Source organism: Staurois parvus, unplaced genomic scaffold (assembly GCF_062004578.1).
Source record: "Staurois parvus isolate SC_StPar_1 unplaced genomic scaffold, SC_StPar_1.0 ptg001231l, whole genome shotgun sequence".
Classification (NCBI taxonomy): Eukaryota; Metazoa; Chordata; class Amphibia; order Anura; family Ranidae; genus Staurois; species Staurois parvus.
Genome location: NW_028319027.1, coordinates 304,007 through 320,887, shown reverse-complemented (window position 1 = coordinate 320,887; position 16,881 = coordinate 304,007). Strand labels below are relative to the sequence as shown.

The following is a 16,881-nucleotide window of genomic DNA, read 5'->3' as shown; positions in this document are numbered from 1 at the left end:
TTTCTGTAAAATAAGAGGGGGCGGGGTTTCATTCTCTGAAAAAAATGGAGTTACTCTTTAAACTTTGGGTGTCTTTGTTTCTAGGTTACTTTTTTGTGTGAATAATTAGAGGTACTATGTACCCATTACTAATCCTCATTGTGGGATGGTATCTGAAGGCTCCCTTTTTATTAAAGGGGGCTCTGAGATTCCTAAAAGTCCCTGCTCACAGACCCCCACAGCCACCGGGCCAGGTTGTGGGGAAGAGTCCCTAGTCCTCATCAACATGGGGTCAAGGTGCTTTATTGAAGCAGTCCTGCCTGACAAGGCACCATCCCATGTTGATTGCATGCAGCATAGTAAGGTTCCAAAGGAGGGGTGCAAGCTGGTCACCCCATTTCCTGGCCTGCCAGGCTGCATACTCTGATTAAAGGTCTGGTAGGGATTTTTAGGGGAATTTCACATATTATTATTTTTTGTTTTTCTGTATGGATCCCCCTTTAAATCTATACCAGATTCACAGGGTCTGGTATGCATATTTTTTTTTTTTTTTGGGGGGGGGGGGTTCTATGCAAAGTGTGTAGGATGTGCTACAGAAAAAGTGACATTTACAAAGAAAACAAATGACTGCCAGCAAATGACATTTCATTGCCAGCTGCTTTAGAAAATGAAACAGCACGTGGGCCTCTCCAAAAATACATGTTCCCCCAAGTTGTGCCTACCCCTCATGGTATTCTTTTTATACTCCCCTGTCTATTAGACCAGAAAATGGGCACCCAAACATCTTTGAATTCCTCCGCCCCCCCAAGGATGATCAGATCCTGATGTGTGTTCCCAATAGAGGGCAGCATATGCTGTGTTTCCTATAGAGGGCAGTACCTGCTGTGTGTTTCCTATAGAGGGCAGCACCTGCTGTGTGTTTCCTATAGAGGGCAGCATATGCTGTGTTTCCTATAGAGGGCAGCACCTGCTGTGTGTTTCCTATAGAGGGCAGCACCTGCTGTGTGTTTCCTATAGAGGGCAGCACCTGCTGTGTGTTTCCTATAGAGGGCAGCACCTGCTGTGTGTTTCCTATAGAGGGCAGCACCTGCTGTGTGTTTCCTATAGAGGGCAGCACCTGCTGTGTGTTTCCTATAGAGGGCAGCACCTGCTGTGTGTTTCCTATAGAGGGCAGCACCTGCTGTGTGTTTCCTATAGAGGGCAGCACCTGCTGTGTGTTTCCTATAGAGGGCAGCACCTGCTGTGTGTTTCCTATAGAGGGCAGCACCTGCTGTGTGTTTCCTATAGAGGGCAGCACCTGCTGTGTGTTTCCTATAGAGGGCAGCACCTGCTGTGTGTTTCCTATAGAGGGCAGCACCTGCTGTGTGTTTCCTATAGAGGGCAGCACCTGCTGTGTGTTTCCTATAGAGGGCAGCACCTGCTGTGTGTTTCCTATAGAGGGCAGCACCTGCTGTGTGTTTCCTATAGAGGGCAGCACCTGCTGTGTGTTTCCTATAGAGGGCAGCACCTGCTGTGTGTTTCCTATAGAGGGCAGCACCTGCTGTGTGTTCACAATAGAGGGCAGCACCTGCTGTGTGTTTCCATTTAGAGGGCGACACCTGCTGTGTGTTCCCAATAGAGGGCTACACCTGATGTGTGTTCCCATTGGAGGGCAGCACCTGCTGTGTGTTTCCATTAGAGGGCAGCACCTCCTGTGTGTCCCCAATAGACAGCAGAACCTGCTGTGTGTTTCCTATAGGGGGAAGCACCTGCTGTGTGTCCCCAATAGAGGGCGGCATATGCTGTGTGTTCCCAATAGAGGGAAGCACCTGCTGTGTGTTCCAAATAGAGAGCAGTATCTGCAGTGTGTTCCCATTGGAGGGCAGCACCTGCTGTGTGTTCCCATTGGAGGGCAGTATCTGCTGTGTGTTCCCATTGGAGGGCAGCACCTGCTGTGTGTTCCAAATAGAGAGCAGTATCTGCTGTGTGTTCCCATTGGAGGGCAGCACCTGCTGTGTGTTTCCAATAGAGGGCTACACCTGATGTGTGTTCCCATTGGAGGGCAGCACCTGCTGTGTGTTTCCATTAGAGGGCAGCACCTGCTGTGTGTTTCCATTAGAGGGCAGCACCTGCTGTGTGTCCCCAATAGAGGGCAGCACCTGCTGTGTGTCCCCAATAGAGGGCAGCACCTGCTGTGTGTCCCCAATAGAGGGCAGCACCTGCTGTGTGTCCCCAATAGAGGGCAGCACCTGCTGTGTGTCCCCAATAGAGGGCAGCACCTGCTGTGTGTCCCCAATAGAGGGCAGCACCTGCTGTGTGTCCCCAATAGAGGGCAGCACCTGCTGTGTGTTTCCGTTGAAGGGGGGCACCTGCTGTGTGTTTCCATTAGAGGGCGGCACCTGCTGTGTGTTTCCATTAGAGGGCGGCACTTGCTGTGTGTTTCCATTAGAGGGCAACACTTGCTGTGTTTTTCCATTAGAGGGCAGCACCTGCCGTGTATTACCTCAGGAGGTCTGGCAGGCTAGATATACAGAATAAGGGAGGAGAAGCAGACATTTCAGCAATTCTGTTGTAACTTTTGGAAAGTAATTTCTCCATAGTGCCTATAGCTATAGATGTAAATGAGGATTTCTTTGGCATCTTTGTAAATATTTTATTTCTTCTAATCCGGTGGGTAAAGGTTTTACTTTGAAAGTTCAATCGTACAATACAACTGCAGCACTAAAAATAATAAATGGAAATGAAAACAGGAAAAACCTGTGTATGTGGATATATATTGTCTGTGTGTATACACTTAGAAGGAAGACTCTGAGAACCCATCAGATCTCAATGGGGAGGAATCTCCTGCTGGATCTCCATACTGACATGGACGGGGGATGAATGAGGAATGTAAGGACGCCCCATCATTGGATGGAAATGGAAATGATGCAGCAGGCGAGTCCATTGTGCTGAAATGTCATTGCAGCAACTCAGAATGGCCCTCAGTAGTCTGTGTGGCCCCCATGTGCTTGTATGCATGCCTGAGAACATCGGGGGAGGGTCCTAATGAGACCACGGATGGTGTCCTGGGGGATTTCCTCCCAGATCTTGACCAAGGCATCACTGAGCTTCTGGACAGTCTGAGGTGCAACCTGGTGACATCCCAGAGGTGTTCTATTGGATTTAGGTCAGGCGAGTGTGGGGGCCATTCAATGATATCAATTTCTTCATTCCTTCAATTGCCTGCATACTCTCTCCACATGAGGTTGGGCATTATTGTGCACCAGGAGGAACCCAGGACCCACTGCATCAGGAGGAACCCAGGACCAACTTCACCAGGAGGAACCCAGGACCCAATGCACCAGTGTACGGTCTGACAATGGGTCCAAGGATTTCATCCCCATACCTAATGGCAGTTAGGGAGCCATTGCCTAGCCTGTAGAGGTGTGTGTGTCCCTCCATGGAGATGCCTCCCCAGACCATCACTGACCCACCACCAAAACGGTCATGCTGAACCATGTTACAGGCAACATAATGTTCTCCACGGACACTGGGGGAGTGATCTTATAGTGGTCTATGAGGACATAAATAATGTGACACTACTGAGTGACAGAAAAAAACATGCACCATACATGACCAGCCAGTGCCTGAATGTGATACACACTATATTGACAAAAGTATTGGGCCAGCCCTCCAAATCATTGGATTCAGGTGTTCCAATCATGTCAAATGACAGGGCGGAGTCAGCGTATGCTGAAGCGCACAGTGCGCAGAAGTTGCCAACTGTCTGCAGAGTCAATAGCTAAAGACCTCCAAACTTGGTGTGGCCTTCAGATGAGCCCAACAACAGTGCGTAGAGAGCTTCATGGAATGGGTTTCCATGGCCGAGCAGCTGCATCCAAGCCTTCCATCACCAAGTGCAATGCAAAGCGTCGGATGCCGTGGTGTAAAGCACGCTGCCACTGGACTCATGGAGCATGGAGACGTGTTCTCTGGAGTGACAAATCACACTTCTCTGTCTGGAAATCCGATGGATGTGTCTGGGTTTGGTGGTTGCCAGGAAACGGTACTTGCCTGACTGCATTGTGCCAAGTGTAAAGTTTGGTGGAGGGCGAATTATGGTGTGGGGTTGTTTTTCAGGGGTTGGGCTTGGCCCCCTAGTTCCAGTGAAAGGAGCTCTTAAGGCGTAATCATACCGAGTAATTTTGGACAATTTCATGCATCCAACTTTGTGGGAGGAGTTTGGGGACGGCCCCTTTCTGTTCCAACATGACTGCCCACCAGTGCACAAAGCAAGGTCCATAAAGACATGGAGGAGCCAGTTTGGGGTGGAGGAACTTGACTGTCCTGCACAGAGTCCTGACCTCAACCCCTTAGAAAACCTTTGGGATGAATTAGAGCAGAAACTGCGAGTCAGGCCTCCTCCCTCGACATCAGTGCCTGACCTGACAAATGTGCTTCTGGAAGAATGGTCCAACCTTCCCATAGACACCCTCCTAAACCTTGTGGACGGCCTTCCCAGAAGAGTTGAAGCTGTTATAGCTGCAAAGGGCTGGGCCAATTCAATATGGAACCCTACGGACTAAGACTGGGGGGCCATTAAAGTTTATGTGCGTGGAAAGGGCGGGGCCAACTCAATATTGAACCCTATGGACTAAGACTGGGGGGCCATTAAAGGTCATGTGCGGGGAAAGGCTGGCGGCCCAATACTTTTGGCAGTATAGTGTATGTTTTCCAGAGCATGCCAGAAGCCCCAGACTTCCAATGCTCTACATTTCAGAGCTATTTCCAAAATTATCAGATTTCCTCATTGAGTAATAGAAAGGTGGTGGGAATGGAAAAGAATGGGTCCAAATTCTATAGATTTTTATAATAAAGTGCTCTGGGCTTCCTCAACTTTCTGGAGGACAGCTCATGGTGGTCCTATTCATATCTGCCGCTGCTTCATCACTGTTAGTGGAAGCACAGGTAGGCGTTAATTGCTTTTTTGAATGTTGAGTCTTACATGCTATAGACATATTACATGATCATGGGTTGCATGGGAAGCTGGGAAGTGCCTACATTCAGTCTCTGCTGGGTCATCTACTGAAGAGGTTTGTTTAAAGGTATGACTATGGGCAGTCACTGAGGAGCAGTGGGTGGCCCCATCCTCGCTTTTTGTTTGACCTAGCTGGTAGATAATTAGCAGAGGTGGGGTTTAGTTGATTTATGACTTGAAGGCTGGAGATAGATTGTAGACATTTTGAGGAACCCCCATCACAAGGCACTCCATGTCCCAGAATGACTAGCAGGATAAATTTTGTTCTGTTAGCTGATTTTCCATCACAGCAGTATGGTAAAGGACAAATGAGGCGATGGAGATATCAGGAGATGTCTGATGGTCATCATTGCAGGTCACAATGTCTTCTTCTCACAGACGTATTGGTAACTTTGGGAGCAGGGAAGAGAGCGCCAGCCCTCTCCATATTCCAACAAACCACACCATTCTCCATGTCTATACCAGGGATAAGGATAACCCTCTTTCCAGAACCTGCCGGGAAAAAAAAATAACATTAGTAACCAGGCCAGCGGTGAAATTGACCAGAACTGATGGAAAAGCTTACAGTAGATGGCCAAAGACGGGAGCAGTTGACTCTTAAAGCCTAAAACTATTTTAGGTAAAAGGTTCAACATCTGCACATAAAAGAGGACATTTTACATTGTTTTTTGTTTATTGTAGGTAATGTGAGAAGGAAGAAGATCGGCATCTTACTTTGGAGATCTCTCATAAGATGTGCTGTCCACCCACTTCCAGATTCCCTTCTCAGTTGAAAGACCGAACCACAAACTCTGTGACTGTGAAATGTTCCGAAGAAAATTCTAAAAAAATAAACAGAAAAACAGTCATTAAACATAATTTTATATAGTCACAAGAAGAGCTTACACTCTAAACCCCCCCACCCTTCCCACAGTCACACACTATTATTATTATACACTTATATAGCTCTGACATAGACCGCAGTGCTGTACAGAAGACACTGAGCCAGTCACATCAGTCTCTGTACAGAGGAGCTTACACTCTAATGTCCCCTCCCCCACAGTGACATCAGTCTCTGTACCAAAGGAGCTTACACTCTAATGTCCCCTCCCCCACAGTACCATCAGTCTATGTACCAGAGGAGCTTATACTCTAATGTCCCCTCCCCCACAGTCACATCAGTCTCTGTACCAGAAGAGCTTACACTCTAATGTCCCCTCCCCCACAGTCACATCAGTCTCTGTACCAGAGGAGCTTACACTCCAATGTCCCCTCCCCTGCAGTCTTTTCAGTCTCTGTACTAGAGGAGCTTACACTCTAATGTCCCCTCCCCCACAGTCACGCACTATTATTATACATTTATATAGCTCTGACATATACCGCAGCGCTGTAAAGAGATCACGGAGCCCTTCCCCAGTCTTGGGGTTCTATCTGTTGCTACTTTGTTTAATCTTTCTGTGTATTGATGGGTAGAATGTCCCTCTTAGCCTTTTTGCCCATGTTTTGGTGTTCCATCTGTGACTACGCTGTTCGGTCTTGTTTTGTATTTATGGAGAGTGGGTGGAATGTCTATCTCAGTCGTTCTGCCCCAGCCTTGAGGTCCCTTCTTTGGCTGTGTTGTCTAGTCTTGTGTATTGATGGATGGTGGGCAGAATGTCTCTCCTAGTGTTTCTGCCCCAGCCTTGAGGTCCCTTCTTTGGCTGTGTTGTCTAGTCTTGTGTATTGATGGATGGTGGGCAGAATGTCTCTCCTAGTGTTTCTGTCCCAGCCTTGAGGTCCCTTCTTTGGCTGTGTTGTCTAGTCTTGTGTATTGATGGATGGTGGGCAGAATGTCTCTCCTAGTGTTTCTGCCCCAGCCTTGAGGTCCCTTCTTTGGCTGTGTTCTCTATTCTTGTGTATTGATGGATGGTGGGCAGAACGTCTCTCCTAGTGTTTCTGCCCCAGCCTTGAGGTCCCTTCTTTGGCTGTGTTGTCTAGCCTTGTGTATTGATGGATGGTGGGCAGAATGTCTCTCCTAGTGTTTCTGCCCCAGCCTTGAGGTCCCTTCTTTGACTGTGTTGTCTAGTCTTGTGTATTGATGGATGGTGGGCAGAACGTCTCTCCTAGTGTTTCTTCCCCAGCCTTGGCGTTCATTTTTTGGCTGTGTTGTCTAGTCTTGTGTATTGATGGATGGTGGGCAGAACGTCTCTCCTAGTGTTTCTGCCCCAGCCTTGAGGTCGCTTCTTTGACTGTGTTGTCTAGTCTTATGTATTGATGGATGGTGGGCAGAATGTCTCTCCTAGTGTTTCTGCCCCAGCCTTGAGGTCCCTTCTTTGGCTGTGTTGTCTAGTCTTGTGTATTGATGGATGGTGGGCAGAATGTCTCTCCTAGTGTTTCTGCCCCAGCCTTGAGGTCCCTTCTTTGACTGTGTTGTGTAGTCTTGTGTATTGATGGATGGTGGGCAGAACGTCTCTCCTAGTGTCTCTGCCCCAGCCTTGGCTTTCCTTCTTTGGCTGTGTTGTGTAGTCTTGTGTATTGATGGATGGTGGGTAGAACGTCTCTCCTAGTGTATCTGCCCCAGCCTTGAGGTCCCTTCTTTGGCTGTGTTGTGTAGTGTTGTGTATTGATGGATGGTGGGCAGAATGTCTCTCCTAGTGTTTCTGCCCCAGCCTTGAGGTCCCTTCTTTGGCTGTGTTGTGTAGTGTTGTGAATTGATGGATGGTGGGCAGAATGTCTCTCCTAGTGTTTCTGCCCCAGCCTTGAGGTCCCTTCTTTGGCTGTGTTGTGTAGTCTTGTGTATTGATGGATGGTGGGCAGAACGTCTCTCCTTGTGTTTCTGTCCAACCTTGAGGTCCCTTCTTTGGCTGTGTTGTCTATTCTTGTGTATTGATGGATGGTGGGCAGAACGTCTCTCCTAGTGTTTCTGTCCAACCTTGACGTCCCTTCTTTGGCTGTGTTGTCTAGTCTTGTGTATTGATGGATGGTGGGCAGAACGTCTCTCCTAGTGTTTCTGTCCAACCTTGAGGTCCCTTCTTTGGCTGTGTTGTCTAGTCTTGTGTATTGATGGATGGTGGGCAGAATGTCTCTCCTAGTGTTTCCACCTCAGCCTTGAGGTCCCTTCTTTGGCTGTGTTGTCTAGTCTTGTGTATTGATGGATGGTGGGCAGAACGTCTCTCCTAGTGTTTCTGTCCCAGCCTTGAGGTCCCTTCTTTGGCTGTGTTGTCTAGTCTTGTGTATTGATGGATGGTGGGCAGAACGTCTCTCCTAGTGTTTCTTCCCCAGCCTTGGCGTTCCTTCTTTGGCTGTGTTGTCTAGTCTTGTGTATTGATGGATGGTGGGCAGAACGTCTCTCCTAGTGTTTCTGCCCCAGCCTTGAGGTCCCTTCTTTGGCTGTGTTGTCTAGTCTTGTGTATTGATGGATGGTGGGCAGAACGTCTCTCCTAGTGTTTCTGTCCCAGCCTTGAGGTCCCTTCTTTGGCTGTGTTGTCTAGTCTTGTGTATTGATGGATGGTGGGCAGAATGTCTCTCCTAGTGTTTCTGCCCCAGCCTTGGCGTTCCTTCTTTGGCTGTGTTGTCTAGTCTTGTGTATTGATGAATGGTGGGCAGAATGTCTCTCCTAGTGTTTCTGCCCCAGCCTTGAGGTCCCTTCTTTGGCTGTGTTGTCTAGTCTTGTGTATTGATGGATGGTGGGCAGAACGTCTCTCCTAGTGTTTCTGCCTCAGCCTTGAGGTCCCTTCTTTGGCTGTGTTGTCTAGTCTTGTGTATTGATGGATGGTGGGCAGAACGTCTCTCCTAGTGTTTCTGTCCCAGCCTTGAGGTCCCTTCTTTGGCTGTGTTGTCTAGTCTTGTGTATTGATGGATGGTGGGCAGAATGTCTCTTCTAGTGTTTCTTCCCCAGCCTTGGCGTTCCTTCTTTGACTGTGTTGTCTATTCTTGTGTATTGATGGATGGTGGGCAGAATGTCTCTCCTAGTGTTTCTGCCCCAGCCTTGAGGTCCCTTCTTTGGCTGTGTTGTCTAGTCTTGTGTATTGATGGATGGTGGGCAGAACGTCTTTCCTAGTGTTTCTGCCTCAGCCTTGAGGTCCCTTCTTTGGCTCTGTTGTCTAGTCTTGTGTATTGATGGATGGTGGGCAGAACGTCTCTCCTAGTGTTTCCACCTCAGCCTTGAGGTCCCTTCTTTGGCTGTGTTGTCTAGTCTTGTGTATTGATGGATGGTGGGCAGAACGTCTCTCCTAGTGTTTCTGTCCCAGCCTTGAGGTCCCTTCTTTGGCTGTGTTGTCTAGTCTTGTGTATTGATGGATGGTGGGCAGAACGTCTCTACTAGTGTTTCTGCCCCAGCCTTGAGGTCCCTTCTTTAGCTGTGTTGTCTAGTCTTGTGTATTGATGGATGGTGGGCAGAACGTCTCTCCTAGTGTTTCTGCCTCAGCCTTGAGGTCCCTTCTTTGGCTGTGTTGTCTAGTCTTGTGTATTGATGGATGGTGGGCAGAACGTCTCTCCTAGTGTTTCTGTCCCAGCCTTGAGGTCCCTTCTTTGGCTGCGTTGTCTAGTCTTGTGTATTGATGGATGGTGGGCAGAACGTCTCTCCTAGTGTTTCTACCTCAGCCTTGAGGTCCCTTCTTTGGCTGTGTTGTCTAGTCTTGTGTATTGATGGATGGTGGGCAGAACGTCTCTCCTAGTGTTTCTGCCCCAGCCTTGAGGCCCCTTCTTTGACTGTGTTGTCTAGTCTTGTGTATTGATGGATGGTGGGCAGAACGTCTCTTCTAGTGTTTCTTCCCCAGCCTTGGCGTTCCTTCTTTGGCTGTGTTGTCTATTCTTGTGTATTGATGGATGGTGGGCAGAACGTCTCTCCTAGTGTTTCTGCCCCAGAGTGAGGTCCCTTCTTTGACTGTGTTGTCTATTCTTGTGTATTGATGGATGGTGGGCAGAATGTCTCTCCTAGTATTTCTGCCCCAGCCTTGAGGTCCCTTGTTTGGCTGTGTTGTCTAGTCTTGTGTATTGATGGATGGTGGGCAGAACGTCTCTCCTAGTGTTTCTGCCCCAGCCTTGAGGTCCCTTCTTTGGCTGTGTTGTCTAGTCTTGTGTATTGATGGATGGTGGGCAGAACGTCTCTCCTAGTGTTTCTGTCCCAGCCTTGAGGTCCCTTCTTTGGCTGTGTTGTCTAGTCTTGTGTATTGATGGATGGTGGGCAGAACGTCTCTCCTAGTGTTTCTGTCCCAGCCTTGAGGTCCCTTCTTTGGCTGTGTTGTCTAGTCTTGTGTATTGATGGATGGTGGGCAGAACGTCTCTCCTAGTGTTTCTGCCCCAGCCTTGAGGCCCCTTCTTTGACTGTGTTGTCTAGTCTTGTGTATTGATGGATGGTGGGCAGAACGTCTCTCCTAGTGTTTCTGCCCCAGCCTTGAGGTCCCTTCTTTGGCTGTGTTTTGTAGTCTTGTGTATTGATGGATGGTGGGCAGAACGTCTCTCCTAGTGTTTCTGTCCCAGCCTTGAGGTCCCTTCTTTGGCTGTGTTGTCTATTCTTGTGTATTGATGGATGGTGGGCAGAACGTCTCTTCTAGTGTTTCTTCCCCAGCCTTGGCGTTCCTTCTTTGACTGTGTTGTCTATTCTTGTGTATTGATGGATGGTGGGCAGAATGTCTCTCCTAGTGTTTCTGCCCCAGACTTGAGGTCCCTTCTTTGGCTGTGTTGTGTAGTCTTGTGTATTGATGGATGGTGGGCAGAATGTCTCTCCTAGTGTTTCTGCCCCAGCCTTGAGGTCCCTTCTTTGGCGGCTGTGTTGTCTTGTCTTGTGTATTGATGGATGGTGGGCAGAATGTCTCTCCTAGTGTTTCTGCCCCAGCCTTGAGGTCCCTTCTTTGGCTGTGTTGTCTAGTCTTGTGTATTGATGGATGGTGGGCAGAACGTCTCTCCTAGTGTGTCTGTCCCAGCCTTGAGGTCCCTTCTTTGGCTGTGTTGTCTATTCTTGTGTATTGATGGATGGTGGGCAGAACGTCTCTTCTAGTGTTTCTTCCCCAGCCTTGGCGTTCCTTCTTTGACTGTGTTGTCTATTCTTGTGTATTGATGGATGGTGGGCAGAACGTCTCTCCTAGTGTTTCTGCCCCAGCCTTGAGGTCCCTTCTTTGGCTGTGTTGTGTAGTCTTGTGTATTGATGGATGGTGGGCAGAATGTCTCTCCTAGTGTTTCTGCCCCAGCCTTGAGGTCCCTTCTTTGGCGGCTGTGTTGTCTTGTCTTGTGTATTGATGGATGGTGGGCAGAATGTCTCTCCTAGTGTTTCTGCCCCAGCCTTGAGGTTCCTTCTTTGGCTGTGTTGTGTAGTCTTGTGTATTGATGGATGGTGGGCAGAACGTCTCTCCTAGTGTCTCTGCCCCAGCCTTGGCTTTCCTTCTTTGGCTGTGTTGTGTAGTCTTGTGTATTGATGGATGGTGGGTAGAACGTCTCTCCTAGTGTATCTGCCCCAGCCTTGAGGTCCCTTCTTTGGCTGTGTTGTGTAGTGTTGTGTATTGATGGATGGTGGGCAGAATGTCTCTCCTAGTGTTTCTGCCCCAGCCTTGAGGTCCCTTCTTTGGCTGTGTTGTGTAGTGTTGTGAATTGATGGATGGTGGGCAGAATGTCTCTCCTAGTGTTTCTGCCCCAGCCTTGAGGTCCCTTCTTTGGCTGTGTTGTGTAGTCTTGTGTATTGATGGATGGTGGGCAGAACGTCTCTCCTTGTGTTTCTGTCCAACCTTGAGGTCCCTTCTTTGGCTGTGTTGTCTATTCTTGTGTATTGATGGATGGTGGGCAGAACGTCTCTCCTAGTGTTTCTGTCCAACCTTGACGTCCCTTCTTTGGCTGTGTTGTCTAGTCTTGTGTATTGATGGATGGTGGGCAGAACGTCTCTCCTAGTGTTTCTGTCCAACCTTGAGGTCCCTTCTTTGGCTGTGTTGTCTAGTCTTGTGTATTGATGGATGGTGGGCAGAATGTCTCTCCTAGTGTTTCCACCTCAGCCTTGAGGTCCCTTCTTTGGCTGTGTTGTCTAGTCTTGTGTATTGATGGATGGTGGGCAGAACGTCTCTCCTAGTGTTTCTGTCCCAGCCTTGAGGTCCCTTCTTTGGCTGTGTTGTCTAGTCTTGTGTATTGATGGATGGTGGGCAGAACGTCTCTCCTAGTGTTTCTTCCCCAGCCTTGGCGTTCCTTCTTTGGCTGTGTTGTCTAGTCTTGTGTATTGATGGATGGTGGGCAGAACGTCTCTCCTAGTGTTTCTGCCCCAGCCTTGAGGTCCCTTCTTTGGCTGTGTTGTCTAGTCTTGTGTATTGATGGATGGTGGGCAGAACGTCTCTCCTAGTGTTTCTGTCCCAGCCTTGAGGTCCCTTCTTTGGCTGTGTTGTCTAGTCTTGTGTATTGATGGATGGTGGGCAGAATGTCTCTCCTAGTGTTTCTGCCCCAGCCTTGGCGTTCCTTCTTTGGCTGTGTTGTCTAGTCTTGTGTATTGATGAATGGTGGGCAGAATGTCTCTCCTAGTGTTTCTGCCCCAGCCTTGAGGTCCCTTCTTTGGCTGTGTTGTCTAGTCTTGTGTATTGATGGATGGTGGGCAGAACGTCTCTCCTAGTGTTTCTGCCTCAGCCTTGAGGTCCCTTCTTTGGCTGTGTTGTCTAGTCTTGTGTATTGATGGATGGTGGGCAGAACGTCTCTCCTAGTGTTTCTGTCCCAGCCTTGAGGCCCCTTCTTTGACTGTGTTGTCTAGTCTTGTGTATTGATGGATGGTGGGCAGAATGTCTCTTCTAGTGTTTCTTCCCCAGCCTTGGCGTTCCTTCTTTGACTGTGTTGTCTATTCTTGTGTATTGATGGATGGTGGGCAGAATGTCTCTCCTAGTGTTTCTGCCCCAGCCTTGAGGTCCCTTCTTTGGCTGTGTTGTCTAGTCTTGTGTATTGATGGATGGTGGGCAGAACGTCTTTCCTAGTGTTTCTGCCTCAGCCTTGAGGTCCCTTCTTTGGCTGTGTTGTCTAGTCTTGTGTATTGATGGATGGTGGGCAGAACGTCTCTCCTAGTGTTTCCACCTCAGCCTTGAGGTCCCTTCTTTGGCTGTGTTGTCTAGTCTTGTGTATTGATGGATGGTGGGCAGAACGTCTCTCCTAGTGTTTCTGTCCCAGCCTTGAGGTCCCTTCTTTGGCTGTGTTGTCTAGTCTTGTGTATTGATGGATGGTGGGCAGAACGTCTCTACTAGTGTTTCTGCCCCAGCCTTGAGGTCCCTTCTTTAGCTGTGTTGTCTAGTCTTGTGTATTGATGGATGGTGGGCAGAACGTCTCTCCTAGTGTTTCTGCCTCAGCCTTGAGGTCCCTTCTTTGGCTGTGTTGTCTAGTCTTGTGTATTGATGGATGGTGGGCAGAACGTCTCTCCTAGTGTTTCTGTCCCAGCCTTGAGGTCCCTTCTTTGGCTGCGTTGTCTAGTCTTGTGTATTGATGGATGGTGGGCAGAACGTCTCTCCTAGTGTTTCTACCTCAGCCTTGAGGTCCCTTCTTTGGCTGTGTTGTCTAGTCTTGTGTATTGATGGATGGTGGGCAGAACGTCTCTCCTAGTGTTTCTGCCCCAGCCTTGAGGCCCCTTCTTTGACTGTGTTGTCTAGTCTTGTGTATTGATGGATGGTGGGCAGAACGTCTCTTCTAGTGTTTCTTCCCCAGCCTTGGCGTTCCTTCTTTGGCTGTGTTGTCTATTCTTGTGTATTGATGGATGGTGGGCAGAACGTCTCTCCTAGTGTTTCTGCCCCAGAGTGAGGTCCCTTCTTTGACTGTGTTGTCTATTCTTGTGTATTGATGGATGGTGGGCAGAATGTCTCTCCTAGTATTTCTGCCCCAGCCTTGAGGTCCCTTGTTTGGCTGTGTTGTCTAGTCTTGTGTATTGATGGATGGTGGGCAGAACGTCTCTCCTAGTGTTTCTGCCCCAGCCTTGAGGTCCCTTCTTTGGCTGTGTTGTCTAGTCTTGTGTATTGATGGATGGTGGGCAGAACGTCTCTCCTAGTGTTTCTGTCCCAGCCTTGAGGTCCCTTCTTTGGCTGTGTTGTCTAGTCTTGTGTATTGATGGATGGTGGGCAGAACGTCTCTCCTAGTGTTTCTTCCCCAGCCTTTGCGTTCCTTCTTTGGCTGTGTTGTCTAGTCTTGTGTATTGATGGATGGTGGGCAGAACGTCTCTCCTAGTGTTTCTGCCCCAGCCTTGAGGTCCCTTCTTTGGCTGTGTTGTCTAGTCTTGTGTATTGATGGATGGTGGGCAGAACGTCTCTCCTAGTGTTTCTGTCCCAGCCTTGAGGTCCCTTCTTTGGCTGTGTTGTCTAGTCTTGTGTATTGATGGATGGTGGGCAGAACGTCTCTCCTAGTGTTTCTGTCCCAGCCTTGAGGTCCCTTCTTTGGCTGTGTTGTCTAGTCTTGTGTATTGATGGATGGTGGGCAGAACGTCTCTCCTAGTGTTTCTGCCCCAGCCTTGAGGCCCCTTCTTTGACTGTGTTGTCTAGTCTTGTGTATTGATGGATGGTGGGCAGAACGTCTCTCCTAGTGTTTCTGCCCCAGCCTTGAGGTCCCTTCTTTGGCTGTGTTTTGTAGTCTTGTGTATTGATGGATGGTGGGCAGAACGTCTCTCCTAGTGTTTCTGTCCCAGCCTTGAGGTCCCTTCTTTGGCTGTGTTGTCTATTCTTGTGTATTGATGGATGGTGGGCAGAACGTCTCTTCTAGTGTTTCTTCCCCAGCCTTGGCGTTCCTTCTTTGACTGTGTTGTGTAGTCTTGTGTATTGATGGATGGTGGGCAGAATGTCTCTCCTAGTGTTTCTGCCCCAGCCTTGAGGTCCCTTCTTTGGCGGCTGTGTTGTCTTGTCTTGTGTATTGATGGATGGTGGGCAGAATGTCTCTCCTAGTGTTTCTGCCCCAGCCTTGAGGTCCCTTCTTTGGCTGTGTTGTCTAGTCTTGTGTATTGATGGATGGTGGGCAGAAAGTCTCTTCTAGTGTTTCTTCCCCAGCCTTGGCGTTCCTTCTTTGACTGTGTTGTCTATTCTTGTGTATTGATGGATGGTGGGCAGAACGTCTCTCCTAGTGTTTCTGCCCCAGCCTTGAGGTCCCTTCTTTGGCTGTGTTGTGTAGTCTTGTGTATTGATGGATGGTGGGCAGAATGTCTCTCCTAGTGTTTCTGCCCCAGCCTTGAGGTCCCTTCTTTGGCGGCTGTGTTGTCTTGTCTTGTGTATTGATGGATGGTGGGCAGAATGTCTCTCCTAGTGTTTCTGCCCCAGCCTTGAGGTTCCTTCTTTGGCTGTGTTGTCTAGTCTTGTGTATTGATGGATGGTGGGCAGAACGTCTTTCCTAGTGTTTCTGCCTCAGCCTTGAGGTCCCTTCTTTGGCTGTGTTGTCTAGTCTTGTGTATTGATGGATGGTGGGCAGAACGTCTCTCCTAGTGTTTCCACCTCAGCCTTGAGGTCCCTTCTTTGGCTGTGTTGTCTAGTCTTGTGTATTGATGGATGGTGGGCAGAACGTCTCTCCTAGTGTTTCTGTCCCAGCCTTGAGGTCCCTTCTTTGGCTGTGTTGTCTAGTCTTGTGTATTGATGGATGGTGGGCAGAACGTCTCTCCTAGTGTTTCTGCCCCAGCCTTGAGGTCCCTTCTTTGGCTGTGTTGTCTAGTCTTATGTATTGATGGATGGTGGGCAGAACGTCTCTCCTAGTGTTTCTGCCTCAGCCTTGAGGTCCCTTCTTTGGCTGTGTTGTCTAGTCTTGTGTATTGATGGATGGTGGGCAGAACGTCTCTCCTAGTGTTTCTGTCCCAGCCTTGAGGTCCCTTCTTTGGCTGCGTTGTCTAGTCTTGTGTATTGATGGATGGTGGGCAGAACGTCTCTCCTAGTGTTTCTACCTCAGCCTTGGCGTTCCTTCTTTGGCTGTGTTGTCTATTCTTGTGTATTGATGGATGGTGGGCAGAACGTCTCTCCTAGTGTTTCTGCCCCAGAGTGAGGTCCCTTCTTTGACTGTGTTGTCTATTCTTGTGTATTGATGGATGGTGGGCAGAATGTCTCTCCTAGTATTTCTGCCCCAGCCTTGAGGTCCCTTGTTTGGCTGTGTTGTCTAGTCTTGTGTATTGATGGATGGTGGGCAGAACGTCTCTCCTAGTGTTTCTGCCCCAGCCTTGAGGTCCCTTCTTTGGCTGTGTTGTCTAGTCTTGTGTATTGATGGATGGTGGGCAGAACGTCTCTCCTAGTGTTTCTGTCCCAGCCTTGAGGTCCCTTCTTTGGCTGTGTTGTCTAGTCTTGTGTATTGATGGATGGTGGGCAGAACGTCTCTCCTAGTGTTTCTTCCCCAGCCTTTGCGTTCCTTCTTTGGCTGTGTTGTCTAGTCTTGTGTATTGATGGATGGTGGGCAGAACGTCTCTCCTAGTGTTTCTGCCCCAGCCTTGAGGTCCCTTCTTTGGCTGTGTTGTCTAGTCTTGTGTATTGATGGATGGTGGGCAGAACGTCTCTCCTAGTGTTTCTGTCCCAGCCTTGAGGTCCCTTCTTTGGCTGTGTTGTCTAGTCTTGTGTATTGATGGATGGTGGGCAGAACGTCTCTCCTAGTGTTTCTGTCCCAGCCTTGAGGTCCCTTCTTTGGCTGTGTTGTCTAGTCTTGTGTATTGATGGATGGTGGGCAGAACGTCTCTCCTAGTGTTTCTGCCCCAGCCTTGAGGCCCCTTCTTTGACTGTGTTGTCTAGTCTTGTGTATTGATGGATGGTGGGCAGAACGTCTCTCCTAGTGTTTCTGCCCCAGCCTTGAGGTCCCTTCTTTGGCTGTGTTTTGTAGTCTTGTGTATTGATGGATGGTGGGCAGAACGTCTCTCCTAGTGTTTCTGTCCCAGCCTTGAGGTCCCTTCTTTGGCTGTGTTGTCTATTCTTGTGTATTGATGGATGGTGGGCAGAACGTCTCTTCTAGTGTTTCTTCCCCAGCCTTGGCGTTCCTTCTTTGACTGTGTTGTGTAGTCT

At 49.0% G+C, this 16,881-nt stretch overlaps 1 protein-coding gene across 1 annotated transcript in view; it reads right to left on the bottom strand.

Annotated features, from left to right (window-relative positions):
* Nucleotides 1-2,597: 2,597 nt before the first annotated feature.
* LOC149437989 (asialoglycoprotein receptor 1-like) overlaps nucleotides 2,598-16,881 on the bottom strand; it is a 38,827-nt gene continuing 24,543 nt past the window's right edge. Inside the window, exons 8-9 of the mRNA XM_089660363.1 lie at nucleotides 5,690-5,796; nucleotides 2,598-5,467 (exon numbers count right to left, since the gene is read on the bottom strand). Of these exons, the coding sequence (XP_089516489.1) occupies nucleotides 5,332-5,467; nucleotides 5,690-5,796 (243 nt within the window). The 3' untranslated portion in view covers nucleotides 2,598-5,331. The remainder of the gene's footprint in view (nucleotides 5,468-5,689; nucleotides 5,797-16,881) is intronic.